Source organism: Sceloporus occidentalis, unplaced genomic scaffold (assembly GCF_023333645.1).
Source record: "Sceloporus occidentalis isolate IW3139 unplaced genomic scaffold, rSceOcc1.0.p SCAF_10, whole genome shotgun sequence".
NCBI lineage: Eukaryota > Metazoa > Chordata > Lepidosauria > Squamata > Phrynosomatidae > Sceloporus > Sceloporus occidentalis.
In genome coordinates, this window is record NW_028316990.1 from 27,637,732 (window position 1) to 27,656,799 (window position 19,068).

Genomic DNA, 19,068 nt, shown 5'->3' on the forward strand with positions numbered 1-19,068 from the left:
TCCCCTCCAATCGTGGTTCCTCTCAGTCTTCAACCTCATGGAGGACCCTCCCTCCAGGTGGCTCATGGTCCCGAAGCTGGTAGCTGCTTCCCTGTGATGGTGGCTAGACTCCCACAACGTTTGCGTCGGCATGCCTTTCAGACATCCGCAGCCCCAAATGACTCTAACAACGGACGCTTCCCTGGAAGGCTGGGGCGCGCATCTCCTTGATCTCTGCATAAAGGAAAAGTGGTCCCCGGAGGAGCGGGACCTCCACATCAATGCCCTCGAGATGCTTGCAGTCGAAAAGGCATTGAGAGCGTTCGAACCAAGTGTTTGTGGCAAGGTGATTCTCCTCAGGATGGACAACACAACTGTGATGTACTACATCAACAAGCAGGGAGGCACCAAGTCCAGGATCCTGCTTGACATCACCCTACGGATTTGGGAGTGGTGCATCCCAAGACAGGTCATCCTCCAGGCGATCCATCTACCCGGGGAGGAAAACGAGTTGGCAGACCACCTCAGCAGGTCTTCCTTGGTATGCCACGAGTGGAATCTTCATCCGGATACGGTCAGCGACCTCTTCGACCAGTGGGAAACCCCTCGGATCGACCTCTTCACGACCGATGTGAACAGCCACTGTCCCCAGTTCTGCTCCAGGATGCGCCTAGAGGGATCCCTCAGAGACGCATTCACTTTCGTCTGGTCGGGGGAGATGCTCTATGCCTTTCCTCCCTTCCCCTTGATCATCAAGAGTGGTGTCCAAGATGACAACGGACCAGTCGGACGCGATACTTGTCACGCCTTGGTGGCTGAGACAGCCTTGGTTCCTGTTTCTCCTCCACCTCTCCAGGAGGAGCTTTCTCCGGCTCGACTTCTGTCCGGACCTACTGTCGATCCAGGGTGGCTGGATCCTGCACCCGGACATCGAGAACCTGCCGCTGGTGGCATGGAGGCTCCAACCCTAGCCTCGCTACCGGAGTCAGTGAGTATGGTGATTTTGGCCGCCCAGAAACCTTCTACCCGAAGGTCCTATGCCTCTAAATGAAGAAGGTTTTGCCAATTTCTTGCACAGAGAGACCTCTCTCCAGCCCAGGTGTCTACATCAGTGGTGCTGGAGTTCCGCATGGTACTGTTGGACATGGGGTTATGCCTCACGTCCATTAAGTGCTGTCTTTCAGCTATTTGCTTCTACTTCCAGTTTGAGGGAAAACGTTCCATTTTTAGGGACCCATTTATTAGGAGTTTCCTAAAGGGATGCGCCAACCTCCACCCTCTGGCGTCGGTACTGGCGCTGGCTTGGAGCTTGGATGATGTATTATCTGCATTGCAATCCAAGCCCTTTGAGCCGATGGCCACAACGGACTTGAGACTATTAACTTGGAAAACTGCTTTCCTTGTGGCCATCACATCGGCTCGCCGTATGGGCGAACTTTGTGCCTTACGGAGGGATCAGCCTTTCCTTAGGTTCCATAGGGACAAGGTGCCGAAGGTGGTGTCTGCCTTCCATACGTGCCAGGACATTGTTTGGCCTACCTTGGCTGCTAACCCGACTTCGGACTTTGAGCGTAACTTACACACTCTTGACGTAAGGAGGGCACTAGCCTTCTAACTGGACAGAACTGCAGGTTCCAGCTGTTACATGAGACTGTTCCAATGCTACTCGGAACCGTAAAGAGGATTACCTGTCTTGGCGCAGAGGTTTTCAAAATGGGTGGCTGGTACCATCCACCTCTTCTATGAACTATTGGGCAGGCCCCTCCCAACCAGGGTTCGGTCCCACACGACAAAGGCCATAGCGGCATCCTCCGCATTTCTGTCGGGGATTCCCTTGGAGGAGGTCTGTAAAGCTGCTGTTTGGTCCCAGCCCCTGACTTTCATAAAACATTATAGGCTGGACACCAGGGCTAAACGGGATGCAGCCTTTGGGAGGGCAGTGTTGGTTTCAGGGATACATTGATTGCACTGCTTTCCAATGTTCTGAATTGTATCAGTTTCTGCTATTGCTCTGTATTGTTTACATGCCTAGGTAATTGCCTGATCAATTACTGTGGCAACCCAGTGTTTTGTAGATTTGCACGACTTGATACTTGTGCCTCAGGTCTGCATTACTGATGTGATGTTTGAATTTCCATTGGCCATGTTGGCTTGTGCTGCACTTCTGTGTGATGTTTCTGATACAAAAGACTGACACATCGGTCTTGGGTTCAAAGTTTATTGTGCAGAATAAATACACCTTATTTGAACCTAGCTTTGGTCTCAGGACACTCCCTCCGCCGCTTACCTAAGCTTGTCAGTCTAAACCCATTTGTATGATTCGCAGAGACCACGAAGAAGAAGGACAGGTTGCTTACCTGTAACAGTATTTCTTCGAGTGGTCATCTGTGAATACATATAAATCCCACCCGTCCTCCCCTCAGTGTCCTGCTCTCATTGGCTCTTTCTTATCGCCTACTTGGCGGAAAAATTGCGGAACTGGGGAAAGAGCGGGAACACAGGGGCCTTATAACGGGTGGGCGGAGTTACCGCCAAAAAGTTACTAAAAGTTGCAAAGTGTACTTTGCCCAGTGATTCTAGAAGTTTCTGAACAGCACTGCGCAGGCGCAGTAAACCCATTTGTATGTATTCGCAGATGACCACTCGTAGAAATACCGTTACAGGTAAGCAACTTGTCCATATCCTGCCTTTCTCCATGAAGTAAAACCAATATAGAACTGATAAGATGATTTAAAAATAAGTACAAATAAAAACATTGGGCCAAGCACAACTGTGCTCTCAGCCTGCCTTGAGCTCACTGGAAGGTAGGGTATAGAGGTAATTGATGTACTATAGTTTTTTGTGGGTTTTTGGGACACAATGTTGTAAATGTGGATTTTAATGTGTTGTGAGCCGGTTTGATTGTCTCGTCACAGAAAAGCAGGATACAAATAAAAGTTTTATTTTTTATTTATTATTATTTATTATTATTTCGGGCTATGTGGCCATGTTCTAGAAGAGTTTCTTCCTCACGTTTCGCCAGCATCTGTGGCTGGCATCTTCTTCTTTATTTGTTTTACGCGGGGGAGTCCGAAATGGATCCCCCGCATAAACAAAGGGCGCACTGTACTGTACAATTTGTTCGTTGTAATATCTACAACACACACACACACACACATACATACATACATACAAACATTACCTGGGATTGCAACTAAACTCTGCAACTCTTGCTTAAGGTTCATGATGTCCTTACACAACTGGATATCGTCCATCCTATAGAAACAGGAAGGAGAAAAAAGAGCATAATATGTGTTCATTAGAATTGTTTGTGGTATCAGTTCCTTGCGACTCATTGGGAATCTATCTTGCACTAGACCTGATTCTTCCCATCTTGGCCCAGTGGTGGGCAATAGTGGCTCTCCATACGGTTTTGGATTTCAGATGTAATTCTTCACCATCGTTCAAAACTGGAAGAGTTTTACTTCCATTTTATCGCACGCTGGAATGCTGCCAAAAGTTCCCATTCCGTTCCTGATCCATCCCAGAGGAGATGATTTTCAGGAATTGTTCAGAAGTGTTCTTCTACTTGCAGATCAGAAGGAAGATATAACGCAAGCAGTTGCACAATTCTTTGCAGCTGCCATTGCAAATCGTAAACAGTTTGTTAAACAGATGTAATATGTTATAATATAATCTCAAAATCTGTACAGAGGGCTTGATTTAACGGTAAAATTTGTAAATTAGTAAACAATTGCATCTGATTAATGGCACTTTGTAGTTTAACTCTTGCTTGGATAGGGGATATGTTTGTGAATTTTGAACCAATATGTCATGAATGTGGTCCTCTTTTACATAATATGATAGAGTTGTTTGCGAGGTGATGGCAGCCTACTCATTGTTGTGTGTTTGCCTGATCATGCTGTCCTATCATTGCTTTTTATCCTTACTTTTTATAGACTGTAATTTGTTTATATTCTCTAATCTGTTGTGTTTTAAACTGGAATTTTGTAATTGTGCTGGCCAAATGGCCGTAATAAAGTTATTATTATTTATTATTATTATGTTCAGAAGTGTTCCTGAAAAATGCCTCCTCTGTGACGGATCAGGAACCAAATGGGAACTTTGGCGGTGTTCCAGCGTGTGATAAAATGGGTGATATCACCCATTTTGTTCCCATCCTGCTCCCTTTCATCACATCCTGATCCCATCCCTGGGGGCTGTGCAGTAAGCTTAATAGTCTCGTTAAGCCAGTTGTCCCCCATCTATACCTTTCATTTTTCTATCTATACCTTTCATTTTTCAACTGTGTATATGGGCCTTTTCCTGATTGAGCCAAACAGACTGGCAGGTTCAGTCTAGGCAATGCAGTAGAAAGAAGCAAACTGGTTTGTTTGGGAGTGCAGAGCAGGCTTTGTGACATACAGGTTTCTTTCTTCCAGTCCTTTTCCACCATACTCTTTCATACTCCAGGTTCTGTCACCCAAGCAGAGACCCCTCTCTGCTTTATGGTACAGACCTCTAGTTTGTAACCCAGAAGGCCTCTAGTACTTACATAAACCTCAGCTCTGATTCTCTTCTGACTAAGACTTCCCGAAGCCTCTGGATCTTGGTCATCTCCAGTTCTATCTCCTCAGGCATCATGGTTGTTTCAGCCATTGAAATGATGTCAAGTTGATCTAAGGAAAGACAAGGAGAGAATGAGACTAACTCAAAGGTCCTTTAAAGAAGGCAAAATAATTCAAAGGCAGACAGAATTCTTGTTTTGTGTAGTAGGCACCCATCTAGAACAGTATGGCTTATTGTCCTATATTGTCTCACTTGGCTGGCAGTGGCTCTCCCTAGTATTTAAATGATAATATCTCACTAGTACCTGCAAGCTGAACTACAGACCAGCTATTACAGTGGACCCTTGTTATACGCTGGGGTTTGGTTCCAAGATCCCCCGTGGATAACAAAATCCGTGGATGCTCAAGTCCCATTAAATATAATGACATAGCAAAATGGTCTCCCTTATAAGAAATAGAAAATCAAGGTTTGATATTTGAAATTTATACTTTTTTAACATTTTCAAACTGTAGATGCTTGAATCCATGTATAAGAAATCCGTGTATAAGAAGGGCCGACTGTATTACATTTGCCATGGTATTAGCATTAGGTTTGGTTTCCTAGAAGGAGCCCATAAGGGTTATCAAACACCAAACATGACTTACACAGAGTGAGTGAGCTGGCTAAAGCCTCAATGATAATTTAATAAACTGGAGGATATCAACCTCAAGATCTCATTTGTAAAATATGCCATCCAGTGTATATATGACCAAGAGATCAGAACAGTCCATAGTGGACTACTATCCAGCAACAAAGGAACTTAAATCACAGTTAACAGGTGAGCACAAAAACTCATGCTCAAGCCGTTGAAAGGGCTCCCAGTTGATGGCAGACATGTCATTCCCTGATTTGCTGGGGAAACCTAGGATAATTCTAGTTAAAGACCTCTACAAAGACTGGTTAACAGCCTTAAAACCAATGGATGCCAAACTGCCAGTTCTCACCAGATGCATATGTGAAACTGAAGACACTGCTAATGAAGCACTACAGAAAAACAATTCAAATGACTATTATATTCAACGGCTAGAGGAAGAAAATGAACTTCTTCGTAAACTGATGGAGGATCTCAAAAACAGAGGGAGAAATTTAAAAATTTGCTTCAGAGGGGTCCCAGAATAGGCTGCACAAGGGGACATAACATTTATGATTACATGGATCCACAACCAATGCCCCAAACTGGAATTAAAAGCTTTTGCAATTGAACCTGCTCACTAAGCTATGCTACCACCACCGCTCAGCAATCGAACCACTTCTGAACATCCTGCTCTGTTTTGCTCATTACTCTAAAAAAAAGTCAGTCTTATCTACACTTAGAACCATTCCAACTCTGAAATATCCAAATATTTCAAGACCTGTGAGCAGAAATACTAATAAAGAGTTCTTTTAAACTGCTAACTGCCTTACTGCAAATGGAAGGGGTCGGATATCTCTGGAGCTTCCCCTTCAAGTTTATCAAAATGAAAGACCATGACAACAATCACACAAATGCATCTACTAGATATCCCCTATTCTCTATACATCCTTCTCCCAAGAAAAATAGAAGACGAAATACAAAAAGAGGACCTTCCTTCCTCTTGGAGCAAAATGGACTCTGAAGCATCCAAATGGCAAATTGACAAGTGGAGAAGAGAGAAGAAGAAGGATACTGCCTTGCCACAGAAGGATGTTTCAGGTTATTGTAAATGATATGATGTAGATGTTTATGTGGTGTTTTTAATGCAATATATGCTTTGTATATTTGTTGAACAAAGTTTAAAAAAACCCTCAAGGGCCAAAGTAAGTGCTGGACACCAACCATGTCTAAGCTGTTCTTTGTGATCCCTTTGAACTGAAGATGCTAGAGTCTGAGAATTCAAGGCCTTTTGCATGCAAAGCATGTGCTCCCAGCCACCTTGCTCCAGCTTCTCCATGGAAAAATATAATTACTCTAGGCAAACATGTCTCAGGTGGTTTTGCTTAGCCTGCAAGTAGGGAAGCTATCTAAAGACGAGGAGTGCAGGACAACGGGGGAAAGTTAATTTCATTTGAAGCAATCAGCACTAATGTAGAAATAATTACTACACCCCCAAACCCCTCCCAACAATTAGTTAAAGTTATTATTCCCCATAAGAGGGACTGCAAGGTAAGGAAGGCCAAGGCAATTTATATCAAGTCTTGGGGTAATCTAAAACCAAACTTGCATACTACAGTAAAGTGACTGCATTTCCATCACAGAATGTGCCAGCAATGAAAAGAAGAACATACCAATTCTGAGATCCAGATACATGTATTTAAAAAATGTCCTTTCAGATCAACTCGCTGAAACAATAAAACAATGTTTACATTTATAAAGGGTAGGCAGAATAGCCAGCATTAAAGAATGGGAAACAGAAGAAAAAACTCTCTCCAGCTGTGTGCGGATATTCATAGAATCATAGAGTTGGAAGAGGCCACAAGTGCCATCCAGTCCAACCCCATTCTGCCATGCAGGAACTCTGTCAAAGCACTCCATTGACAGATGGCCATCCAGCCTTTGTTTAAAGATCTCCAAGGAAGGAGAGTCCACTACACTCCGAGGAAGGAGTTTGTTCCACTGTCGAACAGCCCTTATTGTCAGGAAGTTCCTCCTAATGTTGAGCTGGAATCTCTTTTCCTGTAGCTTGCATTAATTGCTCCAAGTCCTAGTCTCTGGAGCAGCAGAAAACAAGCTTGCTCCCTCCTCAGTGTGACACCCCTTCAAATACTTAAACAGGGCTATCATATCAACCTTCTCTTCTCCAGGCTAAACATCCCCAGCTCCCTTAGTTGTTCCTCTTAGGACATGGTTTCCAGATCCTTCACCATTTTAGTCACCCTCCTTTAGACACGCTCCAGTTTCTCCACAACCTTTTAAATTAGGGTGCCCAGAACTGCTCTAATGTTAAAACACACATCCCAACTATATGAAAGGCACACTAAGGGCCATCTAGTCCAGCCTGCTGCCACTACAAAAATTCACACCTGTGAGATGGGCATCCACTCTCTAAAGACCTCCAAAGAGCCCACCACCCTCTGAGGTGTCAGAATCCTCTTTCATTCAGTGATTCAGTGAGGATTCTGCCATGAGGATTGTATAAGTTAGTGAGATAAGTAGGGATAGCTTCTAGACATATAATCGTCTGCTTTGGGGATTATGCAATGGGATATTAGTTGACTATTCATATGCTTTAATGGACTGTCATGAATGGGTGATATGCTGGGGTGGACAAGGATTGGAGGGAGGTTGCAGAAGGGAAGTCCAGTGGGTTAAGCTCTCACATATATATAGTTATATAGATACATGGGAAGACAGATAAATAGATAGATATATAGATAGATAGACATGATGGATCTTATGTCAACAACACCTGTATCTAAAACTCTCAGGGAAAGGCATTCTGGGAAAGAGTTGCTGCCACCATGGGCTATGCTCAGGATGATCACATATCCGGAACTTTCAGCTGAGAGCAGCAATCAATTCGTGCTAGTCAGGCAGTTTTATGACAGAGTGATGTTTAACAGATACCCTCTATTCCGGTATCTATAGATCTCTCAAGGCAGAAGAGACTAGGAACCAAATGGTGCTTTCGTTAGGACTGCTTTGATATAAAATTCCCTCCTCTGTGGCGAAGGGGGGTGAGTTGGGGGGAACGATCTGGGTTGAACAGGAAAAAAGAGTGGGGGCTGGGGTTTTAAAGTGGGGTTTCTCTTTGGAGTACCTTCTCTACAATAAATTTTTGTTTTACAATAGCTGTTGTGGATGATTGGTTAATAATAATATAATAATAATAATATTTATTTGTATACCGCCCTATGGGAAACCAATCCGGGCGGTTGACAACAGTAAAATATAAAATACAACAATTAAAAACACTTTATCCCTCCCCCCCTTAAGACAGTATTAAACAGTATAATATATTAAAAACACAATATCAAGCATAAAAACAACAATTAAAAACTAAAACCCCTGATATCCCTCTGTTGATCCTCAACCATCACTAAGATGGGGCCACGGGAGGAATGAGGGAATCAGGGAACCTGGGCCGGGATGGTTAATCTGGAAAGGCCTGCCGGAAGAGATCCGTCTTGACAGCTTTTTTAAAGCTGTCTAATGATGTCAACTGACGGATCTCATCTGGCAGGTCGTTCCAGAGTTTGGGGGCGACAGCAGAGAATGCCCTCTGGGAGGTCGCCGCAAGCCTAGATTTTAGAGGCTGCAGTAAGTTCTTCCCAGAGGACCGGAGAGCGCGGGGAGGATTGTACGGGAGGAGGCGGTCCCTGAGATAGCTTGGACCCAAGCCATTTAGGGCTTTAAAGGTGATAACCAACACCTTGTACTGGGCCCGGAAGCTGATAGGCAGCCAGTGGAGGGACCTCAAAACCGGAGTAATGTGGTCCCTCCTAGATGTTCCTGAGACAAGCCTGGCTGCCATGTTTTGAACCAGCTGTAATTTCCGAGTCAAGCACAGGGGTAGCCCCATGTAGAGCGCATTACAGAAGTCAAGGCGTGAGGTTACCAGAGCGTGCACAACCGTCTCGAGATCCCTTACTTCCAGAAAAGGGCGCAGCTGGCGTATCAGCCGAAGCTGATAACAGGCACTCCTGACTGTTGCATTTACCTGATTTGTCATCAGAAGCAATGAGTCAAGGAGCACCCCCAGACTGCGAACACAATCACTGGAGGAGAGTGTGACCCCATCCAGGGCTGGAGGTTGCAACCCAATTCTTGGTTTCGGGGCCGCTACCATGAGCACCTCCGTCTTGTCTGGATTCAGTTTCAATCTGTTTTTCCTCATCCAGCCCATTACCGCCTGAAGACATTAATTGAGAGAAGAGATGCCATCAAAATTCGAGGCCGACGAACGAGACACGGAGAAATAGATTTGGGTGTCATCAGCGTACTGATAACACCCAGCACCATGACTCCGTATTATCTCACCCAGCGGCTTCATATAGATGTTAAATTCTTCAGAATACCCAAGTCTCATTCCACTGTCAGACAGCTCTGACCCTCACAACAGTCTTCTGTTTAGGAAGAATTTCCTTTCTTGAAATTTGAATCCATTGTTTCAGGTCCTATTCTAATGAGGAGCAAAAAAGTTCATTCCCAGTGTGTTGCTGCCTGGGATGTTACCCGGTGCAGGGAGTGGAGCCTGTGGAGCAGGGCAATAGGGCACACACCCCACCCCACCTTGCTGCCACATATCACTCTACTCCTGAGTAGAACAGTGCATGGCAGGGAGGTGGAAGTGCACTCAGCTGTGTGTAATTCCACTTTTGGGTGTCACGCAGTGTGGTCAGCACCCACCGCAACCCCCTGGTGATCCTTGTGCTCACTCTCATTTTCCATATAACAATCCTTCCGATATTTAAAGACATCTGTCAACTGTCAGACATCTCTCTTCTCTGGGCTAAGCATGCTGATTCCTCAACCATTTCTCATAGGTTTGGGTTTTCTAATCCTTTACTATCTGGGTTACTGTCTACATATGTTGTAGCTTGCCCATGTCCTTTTTAAATTGTGGTGCCCAGAACTGGACACAATATTCCATCCAAGTGAAGTTAGGTCCAAGTAGAAAAGGGTGCTACTGTTGTTTCCTTTGATCTGGGAATCAGGTGAAATATAACTCACATCACCCCAGCAGGACCCACTGTCTAGGATTATTGGAGTTGTAACATCCATAGACCACTGAGTGTTCCACTGACCACTTAAATGAATACTGTAGTAGCAAGAGTAACAAAATGTAGGGCTACACTAGTGAAGAAGAAGAAGAAGAAGAAGAAGAAGAAGAAGAAGAAGAAGAAGAAGAAGAAGAAGAAGGTGGTACTCATTTCGGATAAAACATTTTCTTTGTTGGAGATTTACCAAATAGAAACTTCCATCAGTTTCACACTTTCAATTATCATCATACAAAATGTTGTTAAATGTGGAAAACTGACTTACTCCATGAAAGTCTGGGAAACTTGTGACCCTTCAGATGTTGTTGCACTCCAAGTCTCATTATCTTTTTAGGCATTCTAGCCGATGATAGTAGTGACTGGAAATGTAGTTCAGCAACTTCTAGAGGGTTACAGTTTCCTACCCATAATACAAGTCATATATGAAGTTGAAGGCTTTCATGGACAGCATCCATATATTTTTGGGGGGTTGGGTTTTGTGTGTGTGTGTGTGTGTGTGTGTGTGTGTGTGCTATGTGGCCATGTTCTAGAAGAGTTTGTTTCTGACGTTTCGCCAGCATCTGTGGTGACATACATATCCCTCTCCCCCACTGGTGCACTCAATATGGTAATAATTTATTGGTAAGTCTCATTGAATTGTTTTAAATAATGCTTTTTGCTACAAAGTCCACTAGCTTTTGAGAGCTATATGGCAGAATCTTTGGCCCCATACAGACAGGCCAAAATAAAGCTGTTTCGGGTCACTTTGGAGGTATGCTGTTTAAATGATGCATGCATTCTAAGTGTCCGGAAGCTGCGCCAAAGCCTTGATCCAGTCCTAAAAACTGGAGCGCAGCTTCCGGACTCTTAGGACACATGCATCATTTAACCAGCATACCTCCAAAGTGATCCGAAGCAGCTTTATTTTGGCAGTCTGTATGGGGCCTTAGTATAGATCAGTGTTTGTTATTCTGCTCTGTCTGGTTCTTCATTAGATAGTTTTTTTTATTCAACAATTATGCATCAAATGAATAACACATAGACCATTACACATTATACATACATAACATACCAGCGATTACACATTAACATTGAACCGCCATTGTACATCGCATAAAACTTTCTCTTTTTAATAATAAAGATATGCATGCCAGCTGAATATTATATTTGAGCCTTCTAACTGAAGAAGTCTCTTGTCCTCCAAATTGATCCATTCTTTGATTCACATTAAACAGCTGGCATCATAAGATATTTTTAAATTTGATAAGGCTAATCCTCCTCTCTCCCTTGCATCCTGTAATATTTTCAATCCTAGATTTTTTTTTCCCTTGCCCAGATAAAAGAAGGCATGTCGTTGTGGCTTTTTTTTAAAATGGAATTTCATTTATAATTGTAAGGGTTGTTTGAAAGAGAAAGGGAATCTTTGGGAGGATGTTCATCTTTATAGATGGTTCATGGCCTGGGAGAGTGACCTAGGGGAGACCAAGGCACCAAGGAATGCGCGGGGCTTAGCGAAGGGCTGAGGAGGAAGGCCTGGGAGGAGATGCTAACCCGCGAAGAAGAAGATGTGTGGTTTTGTACCACGGCCCCTGCCAGAGCCAGGGAGCAGGCTGGGCCGTGAGAATGTTAGCTTGGGACATTGCCATAGCGGGACCTTTGGACTTGAACTCCCCCCCTCCCCCAGAGGGGGAAGACTATGGGATGCAGATACAACAGATGCAGAAATAGATGAGTTCGATGTGCACCCAAGACTGACGGCGGGACTGCCTACTCGTGGTGGGACGTTGGTCTGACAAGGATGGGACCCACTCCTCGTGGTCGGCGGTCCTGAGACGAGTTCATAGAGGGATCACACATGCACCCCAAAAACATCTTTGGCAAAAAACAAAAAGGCCGACCTTTTAGGGTGCTTCCGGAACACAAAATGTTAGCACCCCTAAATCTAGAACCCATCTGAAAGTTTACACCCAAAACCTAGAACCCCCAAAGGGAGAAGCCCAAGACCTAGAACCCTCATATCCAGGAGGCGGGACTAAGAGTCCAAGGGGGTGGGACTAAGACCCAAAAGAGGGTGAGGCACCTGTCACTTTTGAGTTTAATGAAAGCTGGTCCCTTAATACTACTTACAAGTCCGAAAAGCCCAGGCTAGTATCACCAATGAGAAATACCACGAGTTGCAGCCCAACAGTGTCCAGGGGGCACATGATTCCTGCCCCTACTCTAGTATTGGTGGCAGTATGCCACCAAGTTGTTAGATGACATAAGTGATGGTGAGTGTAATGTGTCCATGTCCTGCATGTCAGCTATGATGAGAACGAAACACTTTTGGTGTGATCGACCATTATGTTCTCCTTCCATTCTTAAAATCTATTTGAAAAGTACTGCTGGTTCCTGCTCCCCTCTTTTTCAGATGTCTATTTCATCCCTCTGTCCTCCATGGAGTCATCACTGCATGTGCTTCTAAAGAATAAGGTATGTACAGACTGTTCCCTGTGCTATGTGGGAGGGAGACCTGTGGTGTGTGCTAGGTTCTCCCCTGTACATCCATTTGTTCTCTCTTGTACATCCACTAAATAAAAGTTGAGACTGGTCTGTGGGAAACCATATTGAATGGCAACACAGTGTACTCAGTTCTTGATTAGCAACCCCAAATTCAATTTGTTCAAACAGTTTTGGTACCATCCATCTGTTGTAATGTGAACAAATAAAATAAAATTCTTTAATGTATTTTACTTTCAGGAGTCAACGTATCAATTTCTGAGCTGAGCACAGTAGTTAACCCATAGGTTGTTCTTGTGTGCATTTAAGTCACTTCTGATGTACGGTGAACCTAAGGCAAACTTATCACAGGTATTTCTGGGGCTGAGAGTATGTCACTTGCCCAAGTCACTCGGTGGGTTTCTTTGATCATGCAAGGATTGTAACCCGGTGTCATAGTCCAATCCTCAAACCATTATGCCATGTTGGCTCTTCAACCAACAGGTGGTCATAATGACAGTGTGCCATCAGGTCAACATCAACCTAAGACAATCCTATCAATGAAAGAACTTCAGATCACCCTGTAATCAACAGCTGTGCTCAGATCTTCCAAACTCAGGGCAGCTGTAGATTTCTTGATTGAATCTATCCACATATAATGCAGTCTTCCTCTTTTCCTACTTTTTCTACCCAAAAGGGGTTATTCAGGCAGGAAAGGGAGGAGAAGGGAATGAATTATAGAATCATAGAGTTGGAAGAGACCACAAGGGCCATCCAGTCCAACCCCCCTGCCATGCAGGAACTCTCAATCAAAGCATACTCAACAGATGGCCATCTAGCCTCTGTTTAAACACCTACAAGGGAGTGTGTTCCACTGTCCTTTACATCCTTTACTGTCAGTAAGTTCCTCCTAATGTTGAGGTGGAATATCTGTTCCTGTAGCTTGCACCCATTGTTCTGGGTCCTGTTCTCCAAATGGAGGACAAGGCAGTCCACTACGGCTGTTGGTGGTGAGTGGGGTACTACTGCTACTCAACAGCCCTTTCTAAGTCCACTGGTGCAGAGATGACCATAGACTCCTTTCTAGAATGATGTGCAAAGCAAGGTAAGGCAGCAGGAGGAAAAGGAGGTCAAGATGGGCAGCAGTGTGCCAGGCATCTGGGAAAGGTGCTGCTGCTGCCTGGCAAACCTTTCCAGGTCTTGCAGAACTGTTGGCCAGGCAGAAAAAGGAGGCAATGGCAGTGGTGGCAGGGGCAGCCATGGACTCCCTTCCTTCTTCCTCCCATTCCTGGCCCACCAGCAACCCCCCTCCCCAGACCCAGAAGAGGCTGTTAGGCAGCAGCAACAGCAACAGCAACCTACCCCACCACTGGCTGCAGTGGGCAGATGGCAGAGGTGCACTGGGTGGCAGAGAGGGGTGGCTGGGGTTGGTGTGCCAGGCAGCTTGGCTGGGATGGGGAGGGCAGCAAGGCAGTCAGGAGTGGGAGGGCATACAGTGAACATCCCTTCCCTGCCTGCTGCTACTTCTCCTTCTGCCGCCCCCTCCTCTCCCTTTGCAACCTCTCCACATGTTGTCTCCCTTACCAAACTATGGACCCATACAGACAGGCCAAAATAAAGTTGCTTTGGGTCACTTTGGAGGTATGCTGTTTAAATGACACATGCGTCTTAAGTAGGCTTGCCATAACCTGGCTGCAACCGGGAATTTCCCGATTTTGGGGGCCCCGAGCCCCTCCCGGCACGGGTGCAGCCCCAAAACCGGGAGCCCCCCGGTTGCAGCCTAGGTTGCTGCGCCCCAGGCAGGCCTCGCTGCCCTCCTCCTCTTCCTCGGTGAGGCGGGCAGGAAGGAAGAGGAGGGCAGCGAGACCTGCCTGGGGCACAGGAGGCGAAGCTGGAGGTGGACAGAGGCAGCACCTCCGCGCGGGGAGGGGGAGAGGAGGTGGGGGAAGGTGGCGCAGGCACGCGGGGAGGCAGGGGATTCCCCCCCAGCAAGGCCCTGGATGGGGCTCCGCGATCGCGGAGTCCTCCGAGGCCTGGCATGGGCTTGGGGGACACTGCCTCCCAAGCCCTAGCCAGGCCCTGGATGGGGCTCCGTGATCGCGGAGTCCTCCAAGGCCTGGCATGGGCTTGGAGGATGCTGTCACCCAGGCCCCAGCGAGGCCTTGGACAAGGTTTAAAAATGTAGGACCTTTTTTTTTTAATTTCCTGGCCAGGAATTTTTTTTAAAAAAAGGTCCTACATTTTTCCCTGTCTGTATGGGGCCTTTATTATCTTTTCCAAATTGTTTCCCTGCCAAACATTATTGTCTTTTCTCATGAGTCATATATTTTTCAACAATATGGAGAGGACTGTGTTGATCCATAGCAACAAATCAGTAGGAGCAGTTTTCATCTTTAGTAGAAGCAGGCCTTTTGTAAAATCTGCAGCGTTGTGTGCCTTCAAGTGTTGTCCTAGTCCACCACTCAAACCACTACATCACACTCGGTCTCCTTTGGAAAGCTTATGGACATTAAATTGCCCATTCAAGGTTAAGTTACTGTTTGGATCGCAACAGAAGTGGTTCACCAAAGTATGCACTGGTAATGACACGATCACCCTGGTTAACACCTGTAGTAGAACAAGAAAACACTCTCTCCATTCATGCTCACGCATTGATATTCTTAAACTGTAATTAAGTGGTGTCCATGCTAACTTCATCCAGCAAAAATCTGGCTCAGTGGCACATTTTGGACACAGAAAGTTACCAACAAAAATAAAAAGTTTAGAAAAATGTCAAGGAAACAAATTTGTTTTTAAATCATACTCCAAGTATTAACAGCTAATCAGTTGACTAGCGTGGCATACACCAACCTATTCTTTCATCATACAATGTTTTACATGTCTATTCAGAAGCACATTCCACTGAATTCAGTGGAACTCACTTGCAGATCTATCTGTATAGGTTTACAGTCTCAAACTAGAATCCTGTATCACTTTACCAAAATGTAAGCCCTACTTAACTAAATGGGACTTACTTCTGAGAAGAGCTGTATAAAGCTGTACTGTTCATCGTGTTCAGCTCTGTTTGGGGGAAGAAATGAGCTAACCAAGCTTTGAACCCATGCCAAGCACTGCAACAAACCAATGCTGCAATCAGGTGTGGGAAGAGTTAGAACCAAGTGTCATTGGCCAATGGTACCATAGCAAAGCATGCTCATGGGATGCAAGAGCCTACAAATGAAGGCAAAGTCCAACCGCGAAACCTCAACTCAAGACCCAAACAACACTTGTGAAAGCTGGAAGGTGTACCATGCAAGGCATCCTCTCAGTTATATTTGGACTAGGATCTGTAACAAGGGAAGCATAAATGCTTTGTCCTGCCTTCCAAGCATTTTCAGTAAGACCTCTTCTATCAAGGTGTCTGGGAAAGGAGCAGAGAATCCTCTTCGGAGCTGGGCAAGTTACCCTGGGTCCAGGGGCCTTGAGACCTGAGTACAGGCCAAAAATGGGGGAGAACCCAAATTAAAAACCCACTTCTTTTTTTAAAGCATATTTTTCTCAAACAGTGAAGATTGCCCTGCAGACTATTTAAAAAGTGACTTGCCACTTGCAGAGAATTTGGAGAGCCAATAGGAGTCTGGAGGGGTTCAAAGCTACAAAAATAGTTTTCGGAAGCTGCATGTAGCCCCAGGGCCATATTTTGCCTAACCCTGAATCAGAATTGTAGAGCTGGAAGAGAACTCAAGGGCCATCCAATCCTGCCCTATTCTGCCATGCAGGAACCACAGAACCAAATCACTCCTGAAGAAAGTGACTCCACCACACTCTCCGCCACATCTGAGCTCTTTGCATATAAACATCAGCTGAAAACAATTCTTCCAGCCAGTGAAAATCCAAGACTTGTTTTCTTTATAGCAATTGTTCCTGGGGGTGGGGGTGAGTGTCTTTCATCCAATGGTCTTGGAGACCTCCTCAGCATCAAGGGTTACATTCTTGGGAGGAGCAAGAAGTGTTCAGCTGACAACAGATTTGACACTTGGGAGCCTTTGTTAAGCCAGTTGCATCAGGTTATCCAAAATGCTATTTTTGAAATTGTTTTCCCCAACGACGCCTGATTCGTCACAATGAGAAAGTCTACTATAAACCTTTCCCGTCTCCTTCTCGTTTCCCAAATATGACATGACATTATTTCCTGCAAACAGGGCCATGTTTTTGCAGTGCCACCCTAGAGATAACAAAGGACCAATTTTGAGGCAGCTCCTCTCCTGAACCCTCTCGACTGCCTCTTTGCCCAGATACTTTGCCAGCATGGTCCAGGCTTTGTTCAACCTGGAGGGTAACGTTACATTTTCCAAAACAAAACAAAAAAGCACAAATTAGCAACACTGGAACTGGGACCCAGCTGCCCTAGGTTGCCAAGATGCACCTCCTTCCATGTCAATATTGGAAGAAGGGATGGAGGAGAAGCAGGAGGGGATGTGAAGGGATGGGCAAGAGTTGTCAAGCTCCATCTCCTTTTCAAGTGCTGAGGCAAACATCTGGGGAGCAGAACACATATCCAGGGGTAGCAGGCTTGGCTCTACAGCAAAGTCCAACAAGATCCCAAATCCACCCATGAGTGATCCTTTCGCTGGGTCAGCCAAACTGCACATGATACATGTCGCAAGAAGCTCCACTTTGGAAAGGGATCCTTGTTGGGTGGATTTGGGATCTTGTTGGAGTCTGGAGAGCAGGGCAGCCTTTTCCCCACCAGAACCCCAGAGGAACCCCTGAAGAGAAGGAAAGGCAGTCCTTACTTTTCCCCAGCCCTTCGGCCTTCCACTCCGTTTCTTCCACTGCCCCATACCGTCTTGGGGGCTTCTCTGCTCCCACGCTGGCAGAGATGGATCTCTTTAACTCCATGCTTTTGCAGATCCTTGGGCCCAGTAAGGTGTGAGTGAGTGAGTGAGTGAGGGGTGCTTTCTATGGGGCTCTTCTCCTGCCCCCTCTGGGTTTTTTTTTAGTCCATCTCAGCTGGAAAGGGAAAGGCAGAGAGGGTTTCAAGGCCAGGCTTTCCTTTGGCCAGAGCAGCTGAGCTCAGAGCATCCCTCTGCCGTTCTGGTACCCAAAGAGGAGGAAGGTAAAGGAGGATGCAGAGCGCATGCTCAGTCAGCAGAGCGCCTGGAGGGATGGGGAATAAAGGAAAGGGAAGGGAAGGAAAGGAAAGGGAGGGAGAGGCAGGCAGGCAAACAATGGGAAAGAGCCTCATGGAGAGAGAAGAGAAAGGGATAGAGGAATGACAGCTAAGGCAGGTCTACTGCTGAACAAAAAGAAAACCAAAATGGACTTTATCACATGTGAGGGATTCCTCTTAATTTCGAATGAAAAGAAAGTGGGGCCAGAACGCATTTACACGAATTTGCTAGTTCAGCGAATTTACCTGAATACAAATTGCATTGGAACTGGTTTCCCATTGCCCGAAAATAGCATGCCAGTGCCTGAAATTGCGTGTGGTAGTCTATCACGCAATAATGTGAAACCCCATGATTGCATTTGGATTGCCATTGGATTGCCATCAAAGTACCCCAAAAACAGATGGCCATCCAGCCTCTCTGTCAAAAGAGCCTCCAAAGAAAGCCCTGGAAGGGCCCAGGATGATGATGATGGTGGTGGTGGTGGTGATGGTGATTACCCATTGCATATAATGGGACTTGAGCCTCCCCTGATTTTGGGATCCAGGAGGGTCCTGGGCTCAAGTTTCAGAAGATCCCAAAGGCCCACTGTCCTAAGAAGAATGACAATGATTGCAATAGGAATTCCCCATTGCATGGAATGGGACTGGAACTTCTATAGGTTTTGGATCTAAGGAAGGTCCTGGACCCAAACCCGCTTCTGTCACCACGGGCCCATAATAATAATAATAATAATAATAATAATAACAACAACAACAACAACAACAACAACAACAACAACATCCCATTGCCTATAATGGGACTTGGGCATCCATGGATTTGGGGATCCATGGAAGGTCCTGGAACCAAACCACAGTGGATACCAAGGCCCCTAATAATCCCGATCCTAATCCTAATAATATCCCATAGCATCCATGCATTTGGGGATCCAGGGGTCCCTCTGTGACTTGGCCTCAGGGAAACAAAAGCAGAGCTTGGGGCCACAAGGACTGGAACCCGCTTCCCATCCTGAGGTTCTTTTGGGAGCTGTAGTCCCCAAGGGCCATGCTTTGCAGTCTGTTTTCCAGGGCAGCAGGGAACCCTTCAGGATGCCCAGGACCAAAGCCTTTGGCTCCCCTGCCTCATTATTATTGTTATTGTTGTTGTAAATGTGGACCCAAAGATGCCAGCAGCCCTGAGTCTCCCAAACCCAGGAGCCAGGAATCCTGAACCCCTTGGA

General features: G+C 45.7%; 1 protein-coding gene across 4 annotated transcripts in view; it reads right to left on the minus strand.

Moving 5' to 3' along the window:
• Positions 1–17,789, minus strand: part of BMERB1 (bMERB domain containing 1) — a 29,558-nt gene extending 11,769 nt beyond the window's left edge. For all 4 annotated transcript variants that reach the window (XR_016282480.1, XR_016282478.1, XR_016282479.1 and 1 more), the window contains exons 1-3: positions 17,475–17,789; positions 4,514–4,637; positions 3,161–3,234 (exon numbers count right to left, since the gene is read on the minus strand). Coding sequence is in view for 1 of the 4 variants with exons in the window: in XM_089540193.1 (XP_089396319.1) it covers positions 3,161–3,234; positions 4,514–4,637; positions 17,475–17,580 (304 nt within the window). In the remaining 3 variants the exon portion in view is untranslated. The remainder of the gene's footprint in view (positions 1–3,160; positions 3,235–4,513; positions 4,638–17,474) is intronic.
• Positions 17,790–19,068: the final 1,279 nt, after the last annotated feature.